The 14,750-nt window shown below is 43.3% G+C and overlaps 1 protein-coding gene across 3 annotated transcripts in view; it reads left to right on the top strand.

Annotated features, from left to right (window-relative positions):
- The window catches only part of LOC116716093 (E3 ubiquitin-protein ligase HECW2-like), a 70,235-nt gene that overhangs the window by 12,003 nt on the left and 43,482 nt on the right, over positions 1-14,750 (top strand). For all 3 annotated transcript variants that reach the window (XM_032556881.1, XM_032556880.1, XM_032556879.1), the window contains 3 exons: positions 7,827-7,934; positions 9,379-9,473; positions 13,327-13,402. In XM_032556881.1, coding sequence (XP_032412772.1) covers positions 7,928-7,934; positions 9,379-9,473; positions 13,327-13,402 — 178 coding nt within the window. In that variant the 5' untranslated portion in view covers positions 7,827-7,927. The remainder of the gene's footprint in view (positions 1-7,826; positions 7,935-9,378; positions 9,474-13,326; positions 13,403-14,750) is intronic.

The following is a 14,750-nucleotide window of genomic DNA, read 5'->3' as shown; positions in this document are numbered from 1 at the left end:
TTAGATTTAAATAGAGAAGATGGGCACATCGACTACCTGATGCAATAGTTCACACTACACGATTTTTTGCTCCTATTTTTCCCCATACAACAATCTTAGAAGTTGGTCTTTCTAAGATTGTGTGGTGTGTTACGGTAGATTGTCGTTGCCGCTCCGATCTAAATCAGGGGTTTTCCCCGACTGGGCGCTTTAACCAGCCTGTTGAATGTGACAGGTAGCCAATCAGAAAGCGCGGATTCTCCTCTGAGCTTTCTGAGGGGAAATTACGTCGGGAATCCCAAACAGCTGACACTGCGCAACCCGAAGTCCAGCGGACATTGGAGATGATATGTGGAAACAACATTAATGTTTATTTAACATGCAAAGAATATAGAAATGACAAGAGGAGGAGCTGGAGCGAAATTGCTACCGCAGTTGATAAACCCGGTAACTTTTCAGCTGTTCTTCGTTAACGTGACGTAAATAGGTTATAATGATTTTCATTCAGGCAGGACTTTACGCTGACACTAGCAACATGCATTGCAGGTAGATTGTAGTAAAGCACTGATTAATGCCTGGTTTTAAAATTAGTTCACTGGACTTGTAGCCATTATTTTGTGCCCATTGTTGGACACCACACGGCAGGAACGAACCCGATCGAACCGTTATACCTAGGATTTCTGTCGGCTAATGTGTGATCTGTATTCTTGACAGCACCCTTTCTTTCCAGTCTCATATTAACAATATTACCCGCTCAGCTTATTTTCATCTACGCAACATCAACCGTCTTCGCCCCTCCCTTACTTCCCATTCCGCTGCCATTCTTGTTCACTGTCTTGTGACATCACGCCTGGACTATTGCAACTCCCTTCTGTTTGGTCTCACCCAGAAATCTCTTCATAAGCTTCAACTGGTCCAGAATTCAGCTGCCCGTATCATTACTAAAACCCCATCCATGCACCACATCACTCCTATCTTGCAAAGACTTCATTGGCTGCCTACCAAGTTCCGCATAGAATACAAAATTCTTCTGTATACTTTTAAGGCTCTTTACAATCTTTCCCCACTATATCTCTCCAATCTTATTCATATTGCCACTCCCTCTCGTTCCCTCAGATCATCCTCCTCTATCCATTTGTCTGTCCCCTCTGTCCGTCTTACTACCATGGGGAGCAGAGCTTTCAGTCGCTCTGCCCCCCAACTCTGGAACTCCCTACCACCTCATCTTAGAAACATAAATTCATTCCCTAAATTTAAAACTGAACTTAAAACACACCTTTTTAGATCTGCCTTTTCAACATGACACAATTGGTTTGCTTGATTTTTATATAGATTTTTACATAGATTTACATATAGATTTTATATACATTGTTGTGTATTTATTCTACCTACTTTTAATTGCTATATTTTATAGTTTTTGCTATTTTTCGTTCTCTGTACGGTGTCCTTGAGTGCCAGAAAGGCGCCTTTCAAATAAAATGTATTATTATTATTATTATTATTATTATCTGTCAGGTTTTGAAAATGAGCCGACAATCGGCTGACAGCTCTAAGATCGTGCAGTGTGCGCTGGGCTTTACACTAAGGATATGAGGAAGGGAGGAGTCAGTGGAGAGCACCGGAGTTGAGCCCTTTTTCATTCAGTCTTATTAGCTGAAAGAGAAAAAGGTCGGAAGAGACGATAGTGCCGATAATTAAAATGACGTCGATAGCTTTAATTTATCGTACGATTAATCGATTTATCGTTTATCGCGACAGGCCTAATTGACACCATCATTTAAGCAATGGAGACTTAATGCCTCCCTTCTTAATGACAAAGAATTTGTTGAATTTGTTAAATTAGACCTCAAAAATTATTTGGATATAAACAATACCCCTAAAACATCTCCTATTATGTTGTGGGACTGTGCAAAGGCCTATTTAAGAGGTAGCATCATCTCCTACACGACAGCAAAAAAAAGACAAAAGGCAGACAAACAGAAATATTTAGAAGATAGAATTCGGGAACTGGATCTCCAACATAAAAAGACTAGAGCATCCAGGATTCTGAATGATTTGAATACATCACGCAGAGAGCTCCAAGATTTACTTTCAGAAAAGATAGAAGGTAACCTTCGTTTTGCCAAGCAACAGTATTATGAAAATGGAAATAGAGTGAGCAGACTTTTGGCCTTCCGACTTAAAAAACAACAGTCCTCAAATGTAGTTCATAAGCTGAAATCGGGCAATAAATCCATCTTAAAACCAAAAGATATTGGTTAAACATTTGCAGAATTTTACAAGGTTTTATACCGAGACACTGACACTTGCGGTGATGAGAGTAAGATAGCAGACTACTTACAAAATATAAATATTTCTGAATTATCCGATATTGTAGCTAAACAATTAGATAAGCCAATTCAAGAAGAAGAAATTAAAAATGTTATCTCATCCCTTAAAAATAATAAGAGTCCTGGTCCCGATGGTTTCATAAATGAATTCTACAAATGTTTCATAGACATCGTTACTCCACTTTTATTGGAAGCATACCACTTTTCTTTAGAAACTAAAACAATGGCGCCATCCTGGTCTGATGCCACAATAGTTGTTTTGCATAAAGAAGGTAAGGATCCCACTGACTGTGGGTCATATAGACCATTATCGATGCTTAATGGGGACGTACGCATTCTAACTGGTATTCTGGCGAGACGATTAAATGTCATAATAAATCAAATCATACATCCAGATCAAACCGGATTCATTGTTGGGAGGCACTATGGAAATAATCTGCGTCGTTTATTGAATATTATGTCTCACCAAAAAGAAAAGAAAGCTATGACAGCTGTAATATCTTTAGATGCCCAAAAGGCTTTTGATCGCGTGTCATGGAAATACCTTACTCAAACATTAAAGAGATTTAAATTTGGGCCCAAGTTTATAGATTGGATACATACATTATATTCATCCCCACAAGTGGCTGTAAGAGTTAATAGTTTCAGGTCGGCAAGTTTCAAACTGGAGCGCGGATGCAGGCGAGGCTGTCCTTTGTCACCTCTTTTGTTTGCAATTAGTATCGAGCCATTAGCCCAGCTTATTAGGGACAATAATGAAATTAAAGGGATTTTGATTGGCACAGAGGAACATAAAATATCTCTTTACGCAGATGATGTACTTCGGTATCTGTCTGATCCTACATCATCAATACCACGTCTGAGGGAAATGATTTCTGTTTATGGACATTTTTCTGGTTATAAAATAAATGTTGATAAGACAGAGGCAATGGATGTCAATAGCAATATTCCACTGGGGGTTAAACAACAGAGCGGCTTCAGGTGGCCAAGGGAGGGCATTAAATACCTAGGCATCAATATTCCTCTCTCATTAAATGATTTGTATCATGCCAATTACAGCAAAACACTGGATATAATTAAAAATGACCTAGAGCGATGGTCAGCATTGCCTTTGTCCCTCCTCGGTCGCATTGAAACCATTCGTATGAATCTGTTACCCAGATTATTGTATTTATTCCAGATGTTACCAGTTGGCATACCAAAGTCCATGTTTGTTGAATTGGATAAAATTATATCAAAATTCATATGGCAAAGCAAGCGCCCTCGCATAAAATATAAAACACTACAAAGAAGTAAGATGGAAGGGGGCCTCAATCTTCCTGCTTTGAAATACTATTTCTGGGCAGCTCAGTTAAAGCCTTTAATTTCATGGATCCAACAGGATTCTCAAACAAGATGGCTGAGCATTGAGCAAGCAAAGTCCTCAGTACCATTAAAGGTATTGCCATTTTTAGATATTCCAGTAAAGGAACTGCCATTGTGGACTAAAACCACACTTAACATTTGGAACAAAGTGCGAATTTCTTTCAAGCTACCAAGAGGTTTATCAATATTAACAAGCATTGGACATATTAAATCTTTCACACCCAATTTCTTAGACAAAAAGTTTTCTAAATGGGCTGAACAGGGGCTTACATTTCTTCATCAGTTGATCGACAGGAACAGCCTTATGTCATTTGAAGAGTTATGTAGGAATTTTCATCTCCAGAAAAATGATTTCTTTAGATATTTACAGTTGCGCTCTTTTTTGTCTGCACACAGGGACTGGGAAAGAGTACTAAATCCCACACCAATAGAAAACCTCCTAATCCATTACCAGAAAGGGGGAGGAGATAAAAAAATTGATAACAAAGTTATATAGTGTATTTCTGTCAATGAACCTTAACGAACCCACTTGGACAAAACAAAGACGGGAGGCAGAGACGGCCAAAGGAATCTCTGACGAAACATGGGAGGAAGTGTGGACTGAGGCACATATACGTGAAATACGTGGCGGGAATATAAATGGAAAATTATTAGCAGATATTTCAGGACCCCTGATGTAGTTTCTAAGATGGATCCTAAAGTACCAAGCTTGTGTTGGAGAAACTGTGGCTCAGCAGTCCCCAATCATACACACATTTTTTGGTCATGCCCCAAACTTCAAAACTTTTGGGGTGAGGTGTACAGGGCTATAAACCAAATCTTCCCGGAAGTTATACCAAAGGATGTTACAGTTGCGTTACTTGATATTATACCACATGGTTTGCAAGGACGGGCCAAAGTATATCTGTTAAATGTCCTTTTTACAGCAGCCCTGAAATGCATTACAATCAGGTGGATGCAGTTGGAGCCACCTTCCTACGACTTATGGATTCAAAAAGTAAGGGAATTGTATAAAATGGAACAGATAACCTACTCATTAAGACTTCAAAAAACCACTTTTAGCCTGCGCTGGGGGCCAGCAGAAGCTCTGTTGATGTAAATAAGCCTAACAAGTTTGTCTCTTGGCATATGGTGTTTAGCTATCCTGCCCAAAATGTATCCTTATTTTAATGTTGTATGGTGAGGAGTCTACAAATGTGATGCTGAGGTTGTAAGATATCATGCCAAGATGTTTATTTTATGGAAAACTTCATATTGTGAGCACTTGTGTTATGTACCATCGATGTATGGCTGTATTATTGCTCTGTAAAAATAATAAAAATGTAAGTTCTAAAAAAAAAAAAAAAAAAAGAAAGACGCATTTTTTAGTTCAGTGTCCATGAGATAATATTCAGAAAGGATCTTTTTATTGATTGATTTTAGTTTCCTCTGAAATGAACTCTTTGCATAAAGTCTATAACGTCTGCCCATGTGCACCAGTCAGGGGGTTAATCATTACCTCTCAAAATGATGGACGGGCTTCACATTTTTCCATCGTTAACCCCCCCCCCAAAATAATACGGTCAAATATGGAAAATATTCCGTTAACGCAACCTCTGACATACACATACATATGTTGTTGAGAAAACGAAACATTTTCTGCCTGTTGTTCGTTGTTATCTCGTCTCCCCAGGTCCATTGATGTCGTGTGTAAAAGTGAAACCACAGACAACAGTCACTGTTAAAATTCACAATCAACCAGAATTTCTTCAAACAATCAAATGCATAAAATCACACCAATAGCTCAACATGGTCATCAGATACCAAAGCCAGAAAGGAAACATTAATTACCTTAGAAAAATGCAAAATACGGAGATGCTCCTTCAGAGACCACAGTTAAAAGACAGTTCCACCCCAGTGATCTGACTTTCTGTTTTAGCTCAATTACTTTTATGTCAAGGCGGGTTCTTTACTGTCTGATGCATTTTGACGCACTGTTCAGAGGTGGTCTCTCCTGCACACAAACAGCACCACATCATTACGTGCTTTTTGTACACCAGAGACCATGCAGGTGTTACCAAGGCCAGGGATGAATTTATCCGCTGTCTAAGCTATCCTCCCTGCACACTTTCCCAGGGTAGAAACAATAGATATGTTCATTTCATACGGAATGAAAGAAGGACCGAAGTTTATCAGCTATTCATGTTTTTCATCCTTTCAAACTGCCTCAAAGTGTTTCCTGGACTGCACAGAGCTCTCCTGACCTCTCCTCTTACCCAGTGCATCATGTTAGAAAAATTATCTAAGTTCATTTACTTGTGAGTTTATTTGATTTATGTTTTCATATTATTATTTTGTGTGTTGTTTACTTCTTCCGTGATACGCTATTAACAGTTTAAACTGATGTTTGCCTGGAGGCTAGAAACGTTTACACCTTCCTGTGTTAACAGCTTCCTGTGAAACTGATTGGTAACGGTCAGCCTCGTGCCCTTGTAAGGGCATGTCCACAGAAGGTTCCAGAATATCCTGTAGTAAAGGTCGTTGGTCAATTCTTTGTGTGACTGTGTGAAAAAGCCCATCCTCCTTCCTTGTAATCATAATAAAAAGCAGTTGGGAACAAAGAGCCGGAGGAGTTGATCACAGACAGTGTTTGACGGCGGTTCTCCGCGTCTGGCTCTGCTCCCCTCTTCTGCAGAAAGGTAATTTGTGTCTCTGGTTAATTCCTTGCAGGTTAGGAACTAAAATAGACCCAACACATCAAACAGCCGATTTTGATTATCAAAATTAATACATGTTCCATATAATATCTTCAAACTCCTATAAAACAAACATGAGCAGTTTCAATACCAAAACATCTGTTACATTCAATACATTTTTCAGATGAATATATGACTTATACACTCTTAAGAATGTGCTCTAATATAAAAAACTATGATTAGACTAATTTTAATCAAATTGTGATCATTATATCTAAGAAAAAATTTCTACTGATTAAGTTATGTATTGATTAAACCATGAGTCCAATTCTAACCTAAATTGAGGCCTACTCAAAATAATCATGATCAGTCTAATATTTCAACATGCGCCAAAGTTAAACAGAATTAAAATTAGCATAATTAAACTATTTCCAACAACATGTAGAATAATTGGGTAAAACATTCTTTTATAAGCTTCTCAACAATTTGCCACAATTTTAACCCATTCTTCTTGACAGAACTGTTAGAAGGTATGTCAGGTTTGTTGTCCTGCTTGCTCATAGACGTCTACAGTTCTTCCCATTGATATTTTCTGGGACTGAAATCGGGACTTTGTCCTGGCCACTCCATTAAGTGTGTGTGTGTGTCCAATAAGGCTAGCACATCTACACCCTGCAATTTAACTCCATTCTTCCTTGGAAAGCTGTTCAAGCTGGATGGTGTGTTTGTGGTGATGTGTTTTCCTCCAACCATAGCATTTTATCTGAGAGCCAAACGCCTGAATTTTAGTCTCATCAGACCAAAGAGCTTTCTTGGACTTGACCATGAAGGCTCCCACACATGTCTTTTAGCAAACTCTATTCTGTTGAATTATGTCAGTCACTTTATAGGGGGTTAATAATTAGCCAGTCACTTATTTTATGTTTCATTTTTTTATTTGTCATTATTTTGTAGAAATCAGTTTTACTGAAAATTGTTTTGTAAACCAAAACTTAAGCTAATTCAGCATTTTTAACAAGCGTTCAAGATTTGTATAGTAAACAAAACCTATATAGTGATACATCCACACAATTTATCAAAACCTTTATCATTGTGATCTAAAATGTTAATATGTATGGAAGAGGATAAGTACGTGAAAGGGAATGGAGGGTCTAGATTTATACGGCAGGGAGAAATGTAATCCCTCTGCTTAGTGCATGACCAGCTAAATGCCAAATATGTATTCCCAAAGTTTTAATATTTAAGTTTTAATGTTTATGGCCCATCTATGAAGGTAAACACAGATAGACACCGGAGTTTTATCAGGCTTTATAAAACCAAATATAAATGAATGAACTTTCTTTTTTTTGTTTTTTTTTAAGTTTAGTAAAAATCAGGAGTCCATTTGACAGTTTGCTTATTGTAATAAATGTTAGAATCCAGGATTTCTGCACTTAAAATACAGCTTTTTAATAAATTACATTGTGTTTTTTTACAGATGAGACATGTGTGGCCAACGTCTGGGAGTCCAAGAACCGTGGAGTAAATGGTACTCAAAAAGGACAGGTTTTGTGGAGACTGGAGCCTGAGCCCTATTTCATGGAGGGTAAGTGAGGACACGAGAGACTTGATTAAAATGAGAACTCCACCGATTAGAAGGAATACAGTTTAGTTGAATATGATCAGATGAGAAATAATCAAATTTATTTAGTTATTTAAAACCAGTAATATAGAGATTGTCCTTGCATGCCAGTGCTACAAGAACATCAGCAACATTGTTTTTAATTAATGTGCCATCAGTGCATTTGGGTTGTGTTTCCTGCTCCAGAAAGGTGAAGGTCTCTGGACATCCTGAAGTTGTGAACCCACTGGGAGTCCTTGAAGACAGAATTAAGAAATGCCCACAGGATGGTCTGCTGTGGCAGTTTACCAACATCTGAAAACATATTCAATAGGAATATTAGGAAAAACAAAAAACATATTTTTCTGCTTTATATATTTATTATTTTAAATTATGTCAGTTTTGGTCCTCCATACATAAAGGCCAGCTTGCATGGTTAACATGAATTATTTGCCAGAGTTTTCAGCAGGCTAAAAATATGCCAAAGCAGTTACTATCCCAGTAGGTTGAATATGTGAGTGGACAGCTCTTACTTCTAGTCTGTCAGCTGAATCTGTCAGATTATGTTTTGCAACAGAAATGGTTGCCTGTGGAAACAAGATACTATATCTTTTCTTAGCACCATATCCTCTAGTGTTCTTTATCACTTTGTATAGCTTAGCTGTCAGAGTCAATTTTCGGTCAAAGCTTAATAACATTAATTGTGCTTAATTGAGCACAGACATTTTTTTAAATCTCTAAATAAGTTTGCTACCCTTGTTAAATCATGGATTGACTGATTAGTTACATTTTAGTTCAATTTCATGAGCCTGATTACTTGATCTATAGAATTAAAAAATTCCTAAAGTAGAACTTGTTTAAAATTAAGTAAGCTGATCACAATTAGCAATACATGAGAAACAAAGTCATAGATATTTGTTATTCTAGCATTGATGCTCATTCCATATTTCCCTGCCAAGATCTTAATTAGCACGGCTAAGAACATATTGTAAGTATAATACAAAAATATATCCACAAATTCTTTGTGGAAGGTATGCGTCTTTCAATCTGGTGTTAAATTAACATTTAAATGGCTGGGAAATATGGCTTATGAATAGCCTAGAGTCTGAATGTAAATTCATGCAAAATTAAAACAATTGTCCATGAAGGAATGGGCCAGAACTCTTCCACAGATATGTAACATATTCTCTAGCAGTTGATAAAAATCTAATGGAAGGGTGGCAACAGCAGCTATAAAGTTCAAGGGAAAATCTTATAGCTTGGTTAGTTTGGCTATGAATTTTTCCCTTAACAAATTGTTCAGCCAGTAGATGGTGCTACATTTCTGATTGAAATGTGAGGGGGGAAAAACATTGCAGACAAGCCCAATTCTTCTGCTCTTTGATTGCTTTTCATGTACAGAAGTTTTTTGGGGGGTTTCTCTTTACAGCTGAGACAAAGATCTGTTTCAAATATTATCATGGAATAAGTGGAGCATTAAGAGCAACAACTCCTTGCATCACTGTGAAGAACCCAGGAGTCCCAGTAAGTGTGTGATTTAATACTTTATCATCCATATTCAAATTGCCTTTGTTTTGTTCTGTTGGTTGTCACTAGTACCACGACCTTTGGCACTAGTGGTACCTTTGGTACCACTAGTGCCAAAGGTACCAAAGGGATCAGGATCAGTTAGGGATCCTGATCCCTAATTGCAAAGAAGGGGGTAAGTTAATTTACAGATTATTTCAGGCAGCTGAAATATGTGGTTTTTCCCCTCATAACTTTGGCAAGAGCAAATGTTTTCAAATTCACAATGATTGTTATGCGTATGATTGAGCCACCAAAAATTAGCAACTAGAAATTTCTTTGATCTAGTAATCGGTCATATTTTACATTAGAATGGAATTAATTCAGAAGACCTACACTCATCTTTTCAGGAAAACTATGTTTTTGTAGCTGCTATCAACCAGCTTCCATCCTCTTATCAGTAGTGAAAAATTATAAATACACACAGTGTGTTGGAAACCCATGTTTGGTGGGGTGCTTTTATTTGTCAGGCTTAAGTGACAAAAGATAGAAAACGACTGATTCTTTTTGCGATTAAAAAAAAAAAACTAAGAGCAAGAGCTTTTTTATTTATTTTACAATCTTGTTATTGGTTTTTTAACAACATCTGTTGATTAAACTCAAAGTTACAACCTTGACATGATTATACGAGTTGTTTTACAGAGAAATTTATCAGAATCACCGTGAAAATGGTCAGATCCGCCTCTTTGACTGCAGTGTGAGCTCCAGACACACTGCAGGGGAAACAGATTTCACAGGAGACAGAATAACCAGATAATTCAGTCCATTGAATATCCGATGTGGGCAAGGCAAGACAGGGAAATCCAAAAGAGAAAACGTGGTTGTTGTCAGGATCTGTGTTTTTCTGTGTTTATTTAGAGTTTCTGTGTCCGTAAGTCTCTTCGTTGTCCTGTCCTCCCCTTGATTGTTCCCAGGTGTGTCTCGTCTCTGTGATTACCCTCCCGTGTATTTAACTCCACCTGTGTTCTTTGTTCCTCGTCGGGTCCTCGTCAACGTCAATGTTCAGTCTAGTCCTGGTCAGTGTTTCCTTGTGCCTGCTGCTTGTTGCTGGACTCTTTCGACATTAAATCATCATAATTCATCTAACCTGGGTCCGCTGCCTCTGCCTCACCACCTCACACCCGCACCGCTTCATGACAGTAGGACCCGACCAAACCGAACGGTGAGGCTCGCTTTAACATGGACCCAGCTGGAGCGAGGTTGCCTCCTAGAGGGCAGAGCGGCCCGAGGCGGAGGTCCGGCAGGGAGGACAGGGAGCTGGCTGAAGCTCTCGCCGACCTGCAGCGGGAGCTTTTCCGGGGAACAAGGCTGGTGTTGGCACCCCCCGGATATGGCCCCCGTCGATTCCTTCGTCCGGGAAGCCAGCGACGTGAGCCGCCGGTGGAGCCGGCCCCTCGTCGCCTTCCGGAGCTGTCACCTCCGCTGTCTGCCCGGAGACAGCGACGTGAGCCGCCGGTGAACCCGGCCCCTCGTCGCCTTCCGGATCCCTCACCTCCGCTGTCAGCCCGGAGACGGCGACGTGAGCCGCCGGCAGACCCGGCCCCTCGTCGCTTTCCGGAGCCGCCACCTCCACGGTCAGCCCGGAGACAGCGACGTGAGCCGCCGGTGGATCCGGCCCCTCGTCGCCTTCCGGAGCTGTCACCTCCGCTGCCGGTTCCCAGGCTCCGCTCCGGCTCGCCCCCGCAGCCGGTTCCCAGGTTCTGCTCCGGCTCGCCCCCGCAGCCGGTTCCCAGGCTTCGCTGCGGCTCGCCCCCGCAGCAGTTTCCAAGGCTTCGCTGCGGCTCGCCCCCGCAGCCGTTTCCAAGGCTTCGCTGCGGCTCGCCCCCGCAGCCGTTTCCAAGGCTTCGCTGCGGCTCGCCCCCGCAGCCGTTTCCAAGGCTTCGCTGCGGCTCGCCCCCGCAGCCGGTTCCCAGGCTCCGCTCCGGCTCGCCCCCGAAGCCGGCCCCGAGGCACCACTCCGGCTCACCTCCAGCCGGCACACCCGAGGCCGAATCAGCCGGCGTTCCAGCCGGCGCACCCGAGGCCGAATCAGCCGGCGTTCCAGCCGGCGCACCTTCCGAGACTCCCAGTGTTCCTTCCGAGACTCCCAGTGTTCCTCCTGAGACCCTGACCTCCTGCGTTCCTACCGAGACCCTGACCTTCTGCGTTCCTCCTGAGACCCTGACCTTCTGCGTTCCTCCTGAGACCCTGACCTCCTGCGTTCCTCCTGAGACCCTGACCTCCTGCGTTCCTCCTGAGACCCTGACCTCCTGCGTTCCTCCTGAGACCCTGACCTCCAGCGTTCCTCCTGAGACCCTGACCTCCAGCGTTCCTCCTGAGACCCTGACCTCCAGCGTTCCACCCGAGACCGAGACTCCCTGCGTTCCACCCGAGACCGAGACTCCCTGCGTTCCACCCGAGACCGAGACTCCCTGCGTTCCAACTGAGACCGAGACCCCCCGCGTTCCAACTGAGACCGAGACCCCCCGCGTTCCAACTGAGACCCCCTGTTCTCCACCAGAGACCCTGCCTCGGGGGGCTCGTCGTCGCCGTCTGTGGGCGGCCCCCGGAACTCCTCGTCGCCACCTCCAGCACCGTGGGCGACCGCCGGACCGCCTCCGGGGTTCCCGCCTCCAGCACCGCGGGCGACCGCCGGACCGACTCCGGGGTTCCCGCCTCCAGCGCCGCGGACAGCCGCCGGACCGCCTCCGTGGTTCCCGCCTCCGGGGTTCCCGCCTCCAGCGCCGCGGACGGCCGCCGGACCGCCTCCATGGTTCCCGCCTCCAGCGCCACGGACGGCCGCCGGACCGCCTCCGTGGTTCCCGCCTCCAGCGCCGCGGACGGCCGCCGGACCGCCTCCGTGGTTCCCGCCTCCGGGGTTCCCGCCTCCAGCACCGCGGACGGCCGCCGGACCGCCTCCGTGGTTCCCGCCTCTGTGGTTCCCGCCTCCAGCGCCGCGGTCGACCGCCGGACCACCTCCGTGGTTCCCGCCGCCGCGGACGACCGCCAGACCACCTCCGTGGTTCCCGCCTCCTTTGCCTCCGCCCACCCTGTGGGTAGTTTTTGTTTGTTTTTGGACTCTTGGCCCTTCCTGTGTTTCCGCCCACAATGGTGGGTTGTTTTTTGTTTTTTCTGGACTCTGGCCCCCCGTCCGGCGCCCCTCCGCCCACCCTTGTTGTGTTTTTGTTTTGTGGGCGTCTGGTAGCCGCCCTTGAGGGGGGGGGTACTGTCAGGATCTGTGTTTTTCTGTGTTTATTTAGAGTTTCTGTGTCCGTAAGTCTCTTCGTTGTCCTGTCCTCCCCTTGATTGTTCCCAGGTGTGTCTCGTCTCTGTGATTACCCTCCCGTGTATTTAACTCCACCTGTGTTCTTTGTTCCTCGTCGGGTCCTCGTCAACGTCAATGTTCAGTCTAGTCCTGGTCAGTGTTTCCTTGTGCCTGCTGCTTGTTGCTGGACTCTTTCGACATTAAATCATCATAATTCATCTAACCTGGGTCCACTGCCTCTGCCTCACCACCTCACACCCGCACCGCTTCATGACAGTTGTGACCGTGGTCAAAAAAAGAAGGAAATGCTGGGCTCACTCATGGGTTTTCAAAAATCTGATACTGTCTGCCTGAGAGCTGAATATAACTGCTGGTGAACAGGCGGAAGACATGAGCATGAGTGCACTGTAGCACAGCAGCATGCAGGTGGATCAGATGAGATTGATTGCAGCTGAGGAGGAAAACAGAGCAGGCCTACGGGCAAGAATCATAGCAGATGTTTTTTGTTTTTGAAGGTGAAGTGAGATTAAACTAAAATCACTTTTCATTTGTTTGTTTTTGAAATAGGTGAGAGGTGAAGGCCAAGTGGAGGAGCAGTCAGGAAGTGAACATTGTCGAAAACTTGTCAGCTTCACTCTGTCAGGTGAGAGGAGTATGCTCACAGTCAAGTAAAGATAATTTGTAAAGCACATTTCAGCAACCATTCAGTTTTAAGTATTTTACATGATAAAAACATAACACAATAAACTATTATGAAACAAGCGACAAATATTCCATTTTGTCAAATGCCATCATCAAAATCAAGAATACTCATTATCAAAGATATTGATCAACGTTCCAGTTATTATTAGTCAAATACAATTCTAGACAGCTGGGTTCTTAGACTTGATTTTAAAAACTCAATTTTTTGGCTGTTTTTCTGTTTACTGGAAGTTTGGTCCAGATTTGTGTTGCATAAAAACTGAATGTTGGTTTGGTGTTTGATTCTGGTTCTGGGGTTGCAAAGCAAACTACAACAAGAAGACCCGAGTGGCCTTGAAGGTTGATACGACAAAAGATCTTTAATGTATTTTGGTTTTAAGCCATAAAGTGATTTATAAACTAACAAAAATATTTTTGTGTTTTCACACCTGATAGTACGGTAGACTCGATTCGATTGGGGACCAAAATTGCAAAATTTGCTACATTTTCAACTCGTGCAGTTCGCATTTACACTTCACTGTCAAACGATCCAAACTAATTGAAAAATTGTTTCTTGTCAGTGGTAGGAAAGGGGAACTCCTCTGGCCCCAAACCGGAGGAGTTTAAGTATCTGAGGATCTTGCTCATGAATGAGGGAAAAATGGAGCAGGAGATTGACAGATGGATTAGCGCCAGCGTCTGCAGTGAAGCTGGCGCTGTACCAGTCTGTTGTGGTGAAGACAAAATGGACTCAAAAAGCGAAGCTCTCAATTTATCAGTCAATCTATGTTCCAACCCTTATCTATGGTCATGAGCTTTGGGTCATGACCGAAAGAACGAGGTCACGGATACAAGCGGACTAAATGGGTTTTCTCCGTAGGGTGTCTGGGCTCTCCCTTAGAGATAGGGTGAGAAGCTCAGTCATCCAGGAGGGACTCAGAGTAGAGCCGCTTCTCCTTCACATCGAGAGGAGCCAGTTGAGGTGGCTCGGGCATCTAGTTAGGATGCCTCCTGGACGCCTCCCTGCTGAGGTGTTCTGGGCACGTCCCACTGGGAGGAGGCCCCGGGGAAGACCCAGGACACGCTGGAGGGACTATGTTCCTCGGCTGGCCTGGGAACGCCTTGGGATTCTCTCGGAAGAGCTGGAACAAGTGGCTGGGGAGAGGGAAGTCTGGGCCTCCCTTCTTAGGCAGCTACCCCTGCGATCCGACCCAGTATAAGTGGGGATGGATGGATGGATGGATGGATGGATGGATGGATGGATGGATGGATGGATGGATGGATGTTCTAGAACAGAAACATAGTACAGC

This window comes from Xiphophorus hellerii, chromosome 24 (genome assembly GCF_003331165.1).
Source record: "Xiphophorus hellerii strain 12219 chromosome 24, Xiphophorus_hellerii-4.1, whole genome shotgun sequence".
Taxonomy (NCBI): domain Eukaryota; kingdom Metazoa; phylum Chordata; class Actinopteri; order Cyprinodontiformes; family Poeciliidae; genus Xiphophorus; species Xiphophorus hellerii.
This window is presented reverse-complemented; position numbering and strand designations above follow the sequence as displayed.